The sequence below is a fragment of the Zootoca vivipara genome, chromosome 7 (assembly GCF_965207765.1).
Source record: "Zootoca vivipara chromosome 7, rZooViv2.hap1.1, whole genome shotgun sequence".
Lineage (NCBI taxonomy): Eukaryota > Metazoa > Chordata > Lepidosauria > Squamata > Lacertidae > Zootoca > Zootoca vivipara.
In genome coordinates, this window is record NC_142590.1 from 37,567,121 (window position 1) to 37,582,483 (window position 15,363).

Genomic DNA, 15,363 nt, shown 5'->3' on the forward strand with positions numbered 1-15,363 from the left:
AATATTTGGTAGGATGCAAGTGAGAGTCTATGGCCAGGGCCCTCCAGAATTGTTGGACTCCCAACTCCCATCAGCCCTTGCCAGAATGGCTAGTGGTTAGAATTGGTGGAAGTTGTTGTCCAGCCCCCCCCCCCCGATTCCTACCCTTCCTCTGTGAATATTTTGTGTCGATTTACAAACTGCAGGATTAGTAGATAAACGCTAACTTTTAGGGACATCACCTTCATGTCTACAATAAGAACAATGCATCCATTCCTGTCAGATATTTGATAATAGTGTTCTTTACATAACTTTATAGGAATGTAGGATATATGAGTGATAAGTGCTCCTATACTGGTGATTTGCTTGTGCTCACAGTGGCTTGTATAGCATCCATACTGCTGCCCTGTTGTTGTTCCTACTGGTTAGTGCCTAAATCACAGCCTGGAACAATATTGTTCTTGTACAGTATGTTTATTGTCCTCTGAATTTTGCATTTCACCCTTTCTATTGGAATAGAGAAACTGCTTTCTTTCTGTTTTACCTGTCTATGCATGGCAATGAAATGGTTTGTTTAGGAATCAGAATGACTCAAACAGTGCACATGTAACCTTTTTGTACATTTTTTATCTTTTTTTGAAGTGGAAGACATTTTTAATGTGGGGGAAAAACTTAGCAACTTTGAACAATGCTCCTGCAGGTACATAACTGATATTAGCTGTGACAATACAATAAATGAATAAAGTAACTCACTGATTACAATACTTAGTATATCATGCTTGTGAGAGAACTAGAATTAAACACTACAAGAAGAAGCTACAAGTATAAGAGATGTGGTGGCACAGAAATAAATGGAAGCCATGATGCTATAATACTTTTTTTAATGTACACTTTCTAAGTAAGATTTACATAATCATTGTCTCCTAAATTTTACCAGTCTCCACTTGCTTAGATGATTGGAAGCTTCCAGTTAGTATATTTTCTGTGGTGACTCACACAAGTGTTTTCTGGTGATTAGTCCAAGCAACATACTGACCCCTCCAAAATTATATGAAATCCCATGTCATGTGAGCAGACTTCCATTTTCTCCCTTGCAGCCCTAGCAAATACATTGTGGGGTACACAATGAGCTGCAGGGAGGAGGACAGGAAGGGAAAGTCCTTTGGCCGAGAAAACGTCTGTCCTGCTTGCATTGAAAATCATCCTTAGTAAGAAATTCTAGTTCCAGGTTTGATTTTTTTTTTTACCAGGTATGGTTTACCTTTCTTTCAGAAAGGAAGAGGCCCTCTGTAAAGGCAAAAACTTGCATGTCAGCCAATATCAATCTAACGATAGATATTTCTTGGTCAGTGTGGTTCCCTTTACTGAAGGACAAGAACAGTTAGAGGTCTGCCTAAGTTGACATGAATATTGATTTCCCTCTCTCTTCAGAAATCACCACTCAGTAAACCCACTTTGATTAATGGGTCTGCAGCTAGTTTATCCAGATGTTCAAATGTTCATCATAGCGTGTCGCCCACATAAAAAGTGCAGATATCTAGAAAATTCATTCAGGTTCGCCAGTGCCCTGCAGTTTTATTAGGATGCAACAATGATGCAGAAGGATTTTGTAAGGATATTTTCTGGATTTATTGTTTACTTCATTTTGTAGAGCTTCACAATATAAAATCCAAGCACCTAAAGTTCATACTTGCTGTCTCTTTGCATACAAAGCAATGTGCAACATCTGAAACACACGGAAATGTTGAGAGGAATCCCCGCCTGTGAGGGACAGGGGATATCGCGAAGTCCCTCCCCTCCTGAGTTCAAGCCCAGCACTGACCACAGGGGAAAGCACAGGGAGCTCTGATTCCAGTGGGGAAGCAGGAAGTCGGGTCCGAGGCTCAGGCAAGGTAGCGGAGCCAGGGTCCCAGGTGGGACAGGAAGGGGCAAGTAAGGGGGGGAGACCCATCCCTCCAACGCCAGAATTACGCAGAAAGAGGAGGGGCAAGAGAATGGGGCTTCCGAGGCTTTTGTGCTGGGGAAAGACGCGCCAAAAGTCATTCGGAGGTTCTGATACCGACTGACCACATCACTCCGTGTAAATAGCAATGACTTAAGCACTGTAAATACGCAGCACCAATAAAAGAATAAAATGCAGAGCTGCGTAGCGTCATTACTCTGAAGTAGCCTACTCCGGCCACTGTGACAGCAACCTCCGAATCTTTTTTGGGCTACTTTGGAGTTGCCGGGATGAGCGTGTCAGAGGCGGAGAAATGGCGGCAGATCGCGGAACAAGCACAGGAGGAGCTGCAGCAGCTGACTCTGCATGCACAGGGAGAATTAAAGGCAGCTAAAGAAGAGACTAAGAAGGTCCAGGAAGACCGGCTACAACTTGCGGAACAGGTGAGAGCGCTTCAGGAAAGAGAGCAGCAATTAAGGGCGGTGGCGGTAGACCTCCAAAGCAAGCTGGATGCAGAGAAAGACAAGGCGGGAGGGGCCCCCCAAGTCCAAGTGCTGCCAGGGAGGAGAGCAGGGACCCTAGTAAGCAAGTTCAATGGAGACCCGAGGGAATATCATGGCTTTGAGACTGAGATCGTGTATGCTCTTGAGCTGCACCATAATGAGTTCCCCGATGATGAGCACAGAGTAGCGTTTATTGTGGAACATCTTACCGGAGCAGCCAGGGAGTGGCTAAGACCGTTAATCGCAACCAAGAATCCTTGCATGAAAAATGTCCAACAATTTCTAGAAGGTTTGAGGACGATGTATTCGTCAGATAGTCATATGGACCAGACTAAGGAGGAACTTCATAATTTACGCCAAGGAAATATGACAGTTCGCGCATATTGGGCGAAATTCACCATGCTGGTGCACAGACTGGGGTGGGTTTTGGAATCGCCTCCTATGCAAGCGGCGTTCTACTTGGGTTTGCACGAGGAGGTGAAGGATGAGCTCTCGAGAGGTCCAAAGCCCAGTACTATGGATCAGCTGAGCAAAGCGGCTCTGGCGGTGGGGGTGAGACAGGAATCCCGGTGGAACGACAAGCAAGCGACGCGCGCAAAGCGGGCTTGGTTCCCACGGTCGCAGGAGAAGCCACTCCCTCAACAACCCTTTCAAGCCACGCCTGGGGCCAGCCAGGACCAGGAGCCCATGCAGATTGATAGCGCGCGCGCGCGGGCTTTTCAAACCCCAGCGGCGCCAAGACGCAAGGAGGGAAGGGGCGGGAATTGCTTTCTCTGCAACTCCCCCCAGCATCTCGTCAGAGACTGCCCACATCGCAGGGAGTGGCAAGGAAAGGCGGGAACGGTGGTGCCCTCCCCCACTGACGCAGCACCACAGCAGGGAAACGGGAAAGCCTGGCTGCAGGAGACAAGGGGCAGCAGCCAGGCACAGTCAGCAGACAACAGCCCCAACCCACCCACCCGCACAGAGAGGAGCAGAGCCAGCCCACCCCTCCCAGAGCAGGAGTGGTTCTAGAAGTCACGCTAACGCTCCCAAATGGCTATCCACTGACAGTCCTAGCCTTAATTGACAGTGGGGCGTCAGCCAACTTCTTCTCGAGAAACTTTGCAGAAGAGCACCAGATCCAGCTTCTGCAGCTGGATTTTCCTCTGCACGTGGCAACCATTGACGGCAGAGAGCTGCTGGGAGGGGCCATCACACATCAAACCCCCCCCATGAGAATGACGGTGGGAAGGCACTCAGAGACACTGGCATTCAACGTCACCACCATCTCAGACCCCCCCATCGTCTTGGGTATGAGCTGGCTGGCGCGCCACGACCCCTCCATCAGTTGGCACCAGAGGTGCATCACGTTTGGGTCGGACTTTTGTCTGGAACATTGCATGCAGCACCAACCAGGGGAGGGGCCTCCGATAGCCACGGTGGCCACCATGCATGTCAAAGGGGGTGAGGCGATACCCAAGCCGTACTGGGACCTGCAGGAGGTCTTCAGCGAAGCGGAGTCCGACCACCTACCCCCGCACAGGCCTTTTGACTGCCAGATCAACCTGGTGCCAGGGGCGACGATACCCCCAGCCAAGCTGTACGCCATGTCAGACCAGGAACTGGAGGATCTGCGCGCTTTCATCGACAAGAACCTCAAGCGGGGGTTCATCAGGGAAAGCAAGGCAGCAGGGGGCAGCCCGGTCTTCTGGGTGGACAAGAAAGACACGCAACAGCGCCGTCTTGTGGTGGACTTTAGACGGCTGAATTCGGTGACAGAGCCAGTGGCTTTCCCCATGCCCAGAGTGGACGATCTCCTGACAGCGGCACGCAGGGGCAAGATTTTCACCAAGCTGGACCTACGGGGGGCGTACAACTTGATCAGGATCCGGGAAGGCGATGAATGGAAAACCACGATGTTCACGCCTCTGGGCTCTTTTGAATATCTGGTGATGCCCTTCGGTTTGCAAGGGGGCTCAGCATGCTTCCAGGCCTTCATGCACCACGTCCTGGGGTCCCTCCTCTTCAGGAAATGCTTGGTCTTCCTAGATGACATCCTTATCTATTCAAATGACCCAGTGCAGCATGTGAAAGATGTCAGGGAGGTGTTGCAGCGCCTGAAGCAGAACCACCTGTATGTGAAGCTGGAGAAGTGCAAGTTTCACACCAAAGAGGTGGACTTCCTGGGCTACAAGCTGTCAGACAAGGGGCTGGCGATGGACAAGGACAAGGTGCAGGCCATCCTGGACTGGAACAGCCCCAGGACGCGCAAAGATGCCCAACGACTACTAGGCTTCGCCAACTTCTACAGGAAGTTCATCAAGAATTTCTCTCGCGTTACGGCTCCCATCACTGACTGCCTGAGAGGCAAGCAGAAGTTCAGGTGGACACCAGAGGCGCAAGCAGCGTTCGAAAGCCTCAAGAGGGTGTTCGCCTCAGACCAGAACCTGTTCCACGTGGTTCAGGACGCGCCCCTACGCATTGAGACAGATGCTTCTGAAAAAGCTGTGGGCGCCATTTTGTTGCAACTGGACGCCAACAGGGAGTGGAGACCCTGTGCCTTCTTCTCCAGGAAGCTGACACAGCCTGAACGCAACTACACAGTGTTTGATAGGGAACTTCTCGCGATCTACGCTGCGTTCCAGCACTGGCGACACTTCCTGGTGGGCGCAAAGCACCCCATCCAGGTGTGCACAGACCACAAGAACCTGGAGTTCTGGAGAACTGCCAGGGTGCTCAACCAGCGGCAGATACGGTGGGCAGAGTTCTTCTCGAACTTCAACTTCTCCATCCACTACATCCCGGGAGAGCAGAATGTCAGGGCGGATGCCCTCTCCCGCAAGCCAGAGTACATGGAGGAGGAGGAGCCACCAGCACCCAGGCACATTTTCCCCCCGTCAGCATGGGCATGCGGAGCAGCAGTGGTGAGCGAGGCAGAACTCACAGCACTGACGGCAGCGGATGAATTTGCCAACCGCATCTTCAGAGAACTGAGAGGGGGGAGGGAGCAGGCAAAAGACTTTGCAGAACGCAGGGGGCTGCTTTTCTACAAGGGTGCACTGTACCTGCCCACCACCCAGCTGAGACGTACAGTCCTCAAGCAGATGCACGACAACCCAACGGCGGGTCATTTTGGAAGGGACAAAACCGCCCACCTTGTCATGAGACACTTCTGGTGGCCAGGGGTGCGGGAAGATGTTCGAGACTATGTACGGGGCTGTGACACCTGCCAGCGGGCAAAGGTGGTCAGAGCAGCGCCACCAGGATTGCTGGAGCCCTTAGCCACCCCACACAGGCCGTGGGAAGTGGTGTCCATGGACTTCATCACAGATCTGCCTTCTTCCAGGGGCAAGACCGCAGTGTTGGTGGTGGTGGACCTCATGTCCAAAATGTGCCACTTTATACCGTGTGCCAGGGCGGTCTCGGCAGAAGAGACAGCCAAACTGTTTGTTGACCACGTATTCCGACTGCATGGATTACCTTTAAGAGTTATTTCGGATCGTGGCCGCCAATTTGTTTCCAGGTTCTGGCGGCGGCTCATGAACCTCCTGCAGGTGGAGGTCAGCTTGTCGACAGCTAGACACCCGCAGACCAACGGACAGGCGGAGAGAGTCAACACCATTCTGCAGCAGTACCTGAGATGCTACGTCAGCCAGCGGCAAACAGACTGGGTGGATCGACTGCCACTGGCAGAATTTGCCTACAACAATGCGGTGCACGTCTCCACAGGGGTGTCGCCCTTTAAGGCCAATTACGGGCGCGACCTCAGATCTTTCCCAGAGAGGGAGGGGGAGGAGGAGGAGGAGGGCCCACAGGCTGAGGATTGGGCAGAGGAACTGGAGACGGTGCACCAGCAGCTCAGAGAACACTTGGAGAGGGCCAAGGAAGCGTACAAAAGGGGGGCAGATCGCCACAGGCGACAAGGGGAGGTCATCAGGGTGGGGGACAAGGTTTGGTTGTCCTCGGAGGGCCTTCCCACCAGAGGGAGGTGCAAAAAGCTGGCGCCCAGAAGGCTGGGTCCCTTCACAGTCACGCAACAGGTCAACCCGGTGGCATACAGGCTGGCACTGCCAGAGGACATGAGGGTGCATCCAGTGTTTCATAGATCGCTGCTGTCGCCGTACAGGGAAAGCAGCAGGCTCCGAGACAGCGAACACACCCCCGAGGGAGGGGGGGAGAGGGGAGGCAGGGAGCAACTCAATGAAGCCACGGCCATCCTTGATTCACGGAGGGGGGTGGGGGGCCTGGAGTACCTCATGGCATGGGAGGACGCTCCGCCCTCCCAGAATGAATGGGTCCCCGCCACTCAGATACAGGAGGAATTCTTGGTGGAAGAATTTCACGCCCTCTTTCCCCACAGACCCAAGCCCTGGCACATGGAAAGGGAGGGGGAGGAGGAGGAGGCACGGGAGAGCAGCTCACCATGGCGCTGGGAGGCGGAGTTTGAGGAATCGGGAGACGAGGTATGGGTGTCACCAAGATCCACCCAGTCAGAGGCAGAAGCAGATTGGCAGCACATTTTTACCCCCACCAGCTCAGACGCCACGGACTTTTTGGGATTCCAATCCTCCCAGGCGGAAGGGGGGGCCTCGCAGGACTGGGCGGAGGTGTTCACACCAACGGGCTCGGAAAGCACTGAGTTCCTAGGCTTCCAGTCGTCACCGACACCTGGGGGGGACCTGGGGAGGGGAGAAGGGGAGCTTGGAAGGGGGGTGGATGTGAGGGACAGGGGATATCGCGAAGTCCCTCCCCTCCTGAGTTCAAGCCCAGCACTGACCACAGGGGAAAGCACAGGGAGCTCTGATTCCAGTGGGGAAGCAGGAAGTCGGGTCCGAGGCTCAGGCAAGGTAGCGGAGCCAGGGTCCCAGGTGGGACAGGAAGGGGCAAGTAAGGGGGGGAGACCCATCCCTCCAACGCCAGAATTACGCAGAAAGAGGAGGGGCAAGAGAATGGGGCTTCCGAGGCTTTTGTGCTGGGGAAAGACGCGCCAAAAGTCATTCGGAGGTTCTGATACCGACTGACCACATCACTCCGTGTAAATAGCAATGACTTAAGCACTGTAAATACGCAGCACCAATAAAAGAATAAAATGCAGAGCTGCGTAGCGTCGTTACTCTGAAGTAGCCTACTCCGGCCACTGTGACACCGCCTCCCAAAAAAACATTCTAATTAAATATTGCTCTTTAAACATAAAGTGATGCTTCTTTTTACATAGAAGGCAAATTTGGGCAGAAAGAGCACTATTTGTCACAAATAAACATGTATGTGTCAGTGCAGCGAGCAGGAGGCTATATTAAGCAGTGAAATTGCAGACCTGAACTCTCCTCTATGCCAGACAAAAGTCTTTCACATGTTGAAAACTAAGAAGAGCTGAAGGGATAAATCAGGCAAGAGCAACTATGTAGGCAAAAAGGTTTGCATGCTTTGCCCAGACCTACACATGTCTGTTCACATTTCTAGGCTAAGTGTATTTGCTTGCAGGTTGTAATTGGAGCCTGCAGACCACACACACACGTTCTGTGACAGTCTGCAAGGCACAAAAGATTACTAAAGGAGCTGTTAACAGCACAAGCTGTCCTAGTGCACATGAGAAAACAGCCACAGATTTGTAGAACTGTAGAATTGGAAGAGACCGCAAGGGGTCATCCAATCCAACCTGCTATAATGCAGGAATCTCAACTTAATTGTACATGGCAGATGGCTATCCAGCCTCTGCTTAAGAACCTCCAAGGAAGGAGAGTCCACCACTTCCCATGGGAGTCTTTTCCACTGTCAAAAAGCCCTTACTATAGAAAGTTCTTTCTGATGGTTAGTCTCAATTTCCTTTATGGTAACTTGAATCCATTGGTTCAGGTCCTAGGTTCTAGAGAAGGAGAAAACAAGTTTGCTCCATCTTCCAAGTGACAGCCCTTTAGATATTTAAAGATTGCTATCATATCTCCCCCTCAGTCTCTTCTTTACCAGACTTGACATACCCAACTCCTTCAATTGTTGAACATAAGTATTGGATTTCCAAACCCTTGATTATCTTGGTCACCTTCCTCTGCACATGTTCCAGCTTGTCAATATCAAGATTAAGATTGTGGTGCCCAGCACTGGACACAGTACTCCAGGTGTGGTCTGACCAACACAGAATAGAGTGGTACTATTACTTCCCTTGATTGGGACACTATACTGTTGATGTGCCCAGGACAGAACCCTGCGGGGATGAGTATCCCTTAGTGAGCACTCTACATTGAAAGTCCTGAAAGTGTGAGGTAGCAATGAAGGAACCTGTGGTGACAGACAGGGAAGGTTTGTTGTTGTTGGCATCTGTCTGTCTTGGGAGACACTGGAAAAGTGCGCCTGAACACTAAGCACTGGATGAAATGCATATAATACATGAAAATGGTTGTAAGTGTAATATCAAATCAATAAAAATAGTTTGAAGAATATATACCTTTTTTATTGAAACATCATTGTCATTCAGGTGTATCCTCACAGAAGTAAATTATATGCCTCAGTAAAAAAGTGAACTTTGGTAAAATATGCCCTGTGCTTCTTGTGCTTTTTGTTTATGAACAGCTACTACAGCACCATCATGCAGTTCATGAAATTTCATACATCGCAAAGGATATCACAGACCATCGGGCCTTCGGATATGTGTGCGGAAAGGAAGGGAATCATAGATTTGTGGCAATAAAAACAGCCCAGGCAGTAAGTATCGTGGTTATTGTCATTTTCTGCATTTTAACTCAGTTTGATAGCTCTGTCTAGAACAGTGCTGCTTAGAAAGGGCAGCCTGGAAGCATTGTTTATGCAGTATATAATGCTGTCAGAAGTGCATGCATAAATGTTCTGAGATGGCACTTTAGCAATACCAGTCTTGGAAAGAAATACAATTCACCCTTCTCAATTTTTTTCTTGATGTATTCCTTCTAATTAGTAATTATTTTCCTTTCTAATTAAACTGGAAACACTAGATGAATACAAATAAGTTTACTTAGGGTCCTAGACTCATTTAGATAGAAAACGATGGAAAACAAATAGCTACTTAGCATAGCCTACTCTCATTTCATTGTATTAGAAACCACTAATAAATATAAGCAATGCCTTTTATGCTCATAATTATAATTACCATTAATCTGCAAATATAATTAGCTTATATAGAAATGAACCTTTGCCTAGTTAAAGTTTGCAGCTAGACCAATATAAACAAGGTATTTAACTCAATGAGAAAGGATGTGTTTGGGAGTGTTTTAAAATGCCTAAGGCTGCCATCCCAAGAACTCAATTTGCATAACCAAGTTAAGCTAGAGTACTGTAGATTTAGTCACATTAGGCACAGGCTAGACATTGTTATGAAAGTTCCAATATGGCTGTGGAAGCCTATCTTCAGTAACTTTTGACTTGTAGATTTAACCCAGGATTTAACTCATTTCCACAAAACTTTAATAGGTGTCTGCCATAAGTAGGATCAAATGGACCTAAATATACAATTTCCAGCCTGAGATGGAACCTGAGATGAACCTGTGGTTCATTTTGGAATTGGTTTGGCTGGTAGGAGCTTTGTTGGCAAGCATTTGGGAAAAGCTCACCTGAGAACTCACTTTCATCTCATAATGTTGCTACATGCACATTATTATATTGCTCCCCCGCAACTTAGCAACTGCACCTTGGTTCAAATTCTCCAGCAGTTTTCCCACAGCACTAGCCATGATAGAGAGTTGCTTTGAAATTCACTCACTCTGTGCACCCAAATACATCACATAGGAACAAGAGAGGGATTTGGATATAGATGGGGAGGAACAATCACATAAAGCATTCTCAAGAAGCCATCAAGAGAATTGACCTCACTTCAGTTGGGTTGACTGGTCATGTAATTCCAGGAAACAATGATAGTTTCATTAGCAGGGAGGAAATTAAAATTAGATAACATGTGCATGCATCAACAAAGCAGCTGGCTTTGTAGGTCACATAATTTCACATTGATCAATGACAATGACACTGAGACTAAAGGGCTAACATTAAAGGACTTCTGCCCAGGTGCTTACAAATCAGCTGGTCTTGTCTTGACATGGCCTACTGATCATTAACAGAGCATGAGCAGAATCTCTTAATGTTTGAAGCCAGAGAATAACTTCCAGCAGAAATGTTGCCAGGTTTGCATTACAGCCAAACATTACAAACTATATAAATTCATTTTATGGATCAGATGATTTCATACTTCAGCACTAACACTAATTTCAATGTGATAATTTTAATGGTTTACTCACAAGTAAGAGTATAAGAATCCATTGATGCATCTAAATGAATCCATTATATCGTTATTAAATAAAAGTGTTTTTAAGACCAGCTGTTTCATTAGGAAAGGTCACATTTTGTTTGCTAGTCTTCTTTCCCATATTACTGAAATACTCTTAATTTGTTTTCTGTAGGCGGAGCCTGTAATTCTGGATTTGCGAGACCTCTTTCAACTCATTTATGAATTGAAACAAAGGGAAGAGCTGGAAAAAAAGGCACAAAAAGATAAACAGTGTGAACAAGCAGTGTATCAGGTATCTAATTATTTTTTAATAGAAATGTACCATGATGAAGTGACAAAGCAACTACTGAGAATTTGGGACTGTTGTGCTAAGACATCCTAGGGACAAAGAATAAAACTGATCCTTTGCCACAGAAATCAGGAAGTTTGAATCATGCAAACTTATTCTCTTACCTGTACCATTAAATGAGTGGATCTTATGTTGCTGAGCCCTGGTAACTGGCTACTAGTTTCAGTGGATAAGAGATTATGTAAGTTCCACTGCTGTCTGTGAATATTGCTGTTATCAGTAGTGCCATAATACAATTTGGCAATGATTGAGAATAACAAAACTGAGCACAGTAGACATACGAAATGGTTGCATGAATATGTAATTTGTGATATTTAAAACTGGAAGAATTTCAGAGTATGCCTTCATATATGCAGTGCAAGGTTGAGTAGATATCTAGCCCTCCTTTACTGAACAATGTGCAATATCTTTCCTCAGTATTTGGCTCTTGTACACCTGCTGTTCACGTTCTTTCCTTTTTGTCTCTTCTCTTCTACTTTCTTTGCGATAGACAATTTTGGAGGAAGATGTAGAAGATCCTGTTTACCAGGTAATTTCTGAAGCTTTATAAAAACAGAGTTTCAGAAATAGTTATGGATGTGGTTTAGTTTTTAGGTTGAGTGACAGTGCTAAAAAAAGAGAGAGAAATATTTAGGTGCCTAACAAGTCAGCTATTAAAATTATAAAATATCTTCAAAACACTGATTTATAGGTAGTATTCTTAATACTAAATTCTGAATGTATTATAGTAATACTGCAATCTTTTAGTACCTGGGAGGACATTCTGAGGCTGTGAGATTTTTCAGATCTGCCTTCTTGGAGAGGGCAATCAAACTTATATGCCTCCTTGGTGAAGCTATGGAAGGGTCTGTAGCTGTTGTCCCACTGACAGTAGAGATGGGGCACTGGGGGTGGCTTGCTGCAAGAAACTGTGGATCAAAGCCCTCCCATCCTCAAAAAACACCCCAGGAATGGGAGACAAACTATGCTAGCCCTGAAAGTAGTGCATTTCATTCTCTTCCATCAGAATAAGTGGGAAGGAAACTAAGGGGGGTGGGGGGGTTTGTGGGGGGGATACACACAGGGAGAATAAATCAGCCCAGAAGGCCATAGGAAAAGGCTATGCCTTTGGCACTGCTTTTCAGACTGCTTCATAAAACAGAACTTCATTTTAGGAAGCCATTTGAAGTCACTGGGTGCTGGGAGTGCCATTGCAAATAGGCTAGCTGCATTTTATAAAGCGGTTTGAATGCAAACCGCTTCAAAAAGGTACAAGCAAGACTCCTCAGCTGAAGTTGATTCTACTGGGGCTTCTTTTCAGTGCTGCTTAGCTGATAAGCCATGACAAGGAGCCCCACTTGCAAAAAGAAAAACCAGAAGCTCACTTTAAACTTCCCATTGTTCCATTGTGACCTTATGACACCTGTGTCGGCCAGGTGGCCGCAGGTTGCGGGGAATAGCCACACTGAGACCAGTGCTATGAGCCAGATTTCCCTGCCACTAATTTAAGGAGGTGACGATGATAGTCATTTTTTTTTGTTTCTTGCAAATTGGCCCTTTCTTTAATAAATTTTGCCGTCAAAAATAAACACTTGTTCTTAACTGATCTTGTTGACTATGGAACTGCCCTGAGACCTCCGGGTTTAGGGCGGCATATAAATTCAATTAATAATAATAATAATAATAATAATAATAATAATAATAATGTTATGTACTCAAATGTAGTATAGAAATTAGCCCCCAATTAGTAACTCGAAGCTGAAATTTAACTCATTGCACTTGCTAATTCTCCCTCCTTCCCTCAAACAGATTTAAAGTACCCTTAGTAGCCCAAGGCCTTCTTTATGATCCCACAGAAGTCCACAGTAAAAATTCCCAGTAGCTGCTGTGGGAACAGAATTGAGCCTTTGGTTGTATCTCTGCTGGGAAAACAGCAGGAAACTTGTCAAATGACAATTAGCAAAGTTCCATTTCTCCTTTATTTCTCTTCCATAAAAGAAGGTTGCATGATATGCCTTTCAGCAAAAGTCAATTGCTCCTAAGCCAGCTTGTACTTTGGACCTGCTTCTTTACTGCTTGTCTATGGTTATTTCTTCTGAAGTTCCAAATTGCCTTTTTTTCTTTTCTGATTCATCTTTGACCTTTCCTCCTTTGCTGCTGATGTAATAGTACATTGTGTTTGAGGCTGGACATGAGCCAATCCGTGAGCCTGAAACAGAAGAAAACATTTATCAGGTATAGAATTGCTCCATCTGTGTTCTCATTGCCTCCAGCAGTCAAGCACATTCCATAGACCAAAGTTCCTTTTAAGCATTTTCATTTATCCCAATGACTTGTGTACCATTTCATACTCATGGAAGTACAGATATAATTTGTATGGTGTGATTTCTCTAATAACTTCTTTCCTTCCCCCCCCCCCAGCCTTTTTATGTTGGTATATATTATTTATATCGCCTTGAAAGCTTTATCCTGAATATTGTGTACACCATAGAAAAAAGTATTAGTTTAATTTGTGTTGGACACATTGGTGTTAACTTATCATACATATACATACTTTTCAGCTATAAACTAAGTATTCTCCTCATTAACAAATCTATATTTGAGTGGTATAAAGTAGCTCATTGCCAGCCCTCTCAAGGAAGCACAGTAATTGGCTAAAAACCAAGCTTTGGCTTGTATTGTGAGTTTAGTCACTCACAACTGTAAACTACCACTTGATGCTTCTGATATGGTACAGGGTGCTGCCTGGTGAGATGTTGTGTCTAGATCACTCCTTACCTTCCAAAATGTACAAGACCATTAGCATGAGCAATTGGGAAGCACTAAATCGCTGTTTTAAAAGGTGGAATTGATCAACTGTTACAAATGTGGATCTGATATTGATATTTTAACCGGTTGATGCTCAAAGCCTAGATATATATTGAAAATTAAAATCAACTGCTTGTAGAAGTTTTAGCTTATTTATGAGGGATATATATTTTGTTGGTTTTGTTTACTTCAATTGGCTGTTTGGCAGTTGGATAAATGGGTCTCTTTCCATATTGGGGAAAACCATATGGCCCTGATCTCTGAAATGGGAATTATGGTGTACCTGGGTTCTGAGGACTGTCTCTGACTATGGTAATCTGTCTGTTTCACTACAATAAGAAACTATCAGTTTTGCACAAGTGCAGGATCATGCATAGTACCCTTCAAGCTACCAACTACATCTCTCAATATTTGTATGTTTACCTTAATCCTAACTACATTTTTATTTATTACTACAGGTTCCTACTAGCCAAAAGAAGGAAGGTGTTTATGATGTGCCAAAAAGTCAACCTGTAAGTGTAAGTATATGCCATTCAAAGCAGGAGTAACAAGTTTTCAATAGTTCTTCAACACTCACAGGTTTGTCTTCCTACATACATAAAAATGTAAGGCTGTCATTGTGCAGCCTCCATTGCAGGTTTTGTAGTGCCGTATCAAAGTGCTGGGTTTCCATGAATGAAAACCAAAGAGGCCCAATGGAAAGTGGGCTTTTGTAGTTTCATGGGGTAGGAAGAAAAAGCTTTATGGGTTGATGTGCGGGGAATCACAGGGAGGTTGGCGAGCAGAGTAATGCAGGCCCTTGTGTGGCAGTTACCATAGCAAATTTTCTAACGCATCTAGATCACTTTGGTAGCACACACTCTAGGGAAAACAAAGACAATTTACATATCCATACGCTAAAATTTCGCATTGGCCCCCACTACTTTATATGTTGCATTGTAACAAACACTAAACATAGAAAAAATGGGGGGGCGAAATTGGTGACAAATCAGAGCCAAGCCTAAAAGTACCCCAGAGGGAGAATGCCCCCCCCCCCGGTCATGTCTACTCCAAGGCTGGCTCCATATCCTGGGAACAAGGACTTAGCTACAGCATTGCTGAGAAACAAAACAGATCAGTAATTCTCCATTAGTGCGCAAAGAACAGGATTTTGCTCTCCTCTCACCTGTGTGCAAGAGGCACAGAGTAGGCAGGTATCCAGCAATTCTACAAATTAAAAATAAATAAAGCACACATTAAAATCAATATCTTATTCAACCACTCATTGGCTGTAATGTTCTCTCTTTTATACACAGCCCTCTTTGTCTTTAGGACAGTTGCCTTCATTCCCCCCCCCCCCCATTTATTGCTTTCTCTATTAGACAGCACTCTAAAATTCAATTTCTGTGCCCGTATTACCCAGTGTGCCTCTATCTGATTTAGATATCCACGGACACTTACTTTATTAATAGTAAACCTTGCTCACATGAATGTCTAAATGACTTTGGCTAAATGACTTTAACAACAGAGAAGTGTTTCCTTATTCTCTCCTCTTTCTAATTCACTGTACTTTATAACACTGCGGCTGATGTAAGAC

The 15,363-nt window shown here is 45.9% G+C and overlaps 1 protein-coding gene across 2 annotated transcripts in view; it reads left to right on the top strand.

Moving 5' to 3' along the window:
* Nucleotides 1-15,363, top strand: part of DAB1 (DAB adaptor protein 1) — a 206,900-nt gene that overhangs the window by 156,608 nt on the left and 34,929 nt on the right. Inside the window, exons 5-9 of one of the 2 annotated variants that reach the window (XM_088673999.1) lie at nt 8,971-9,102; nt 10,824-10,943; nt 11,491-11,529; nt 13,149-13,214; nt 14,246-14,305. In XM_088673999.1, coding sequence (XP_088530125.1) covers nt 8,971-9,102; nt 10,824-10,943; nt 11,491-11,529; nt 13,149-13,214; nt 14,246-14,305 — 417 coding nt within the window. The remainder of the gene's footprint in view (nt 1-8,970; nt 9,103-10,823; nt 10,944-11,490; nt 11,530-13,148; nt 13,215-14,245; nt 14,306-15,363) is intronic. The other variant, XM_088673998.1, reaches the window with a different exon arrangement.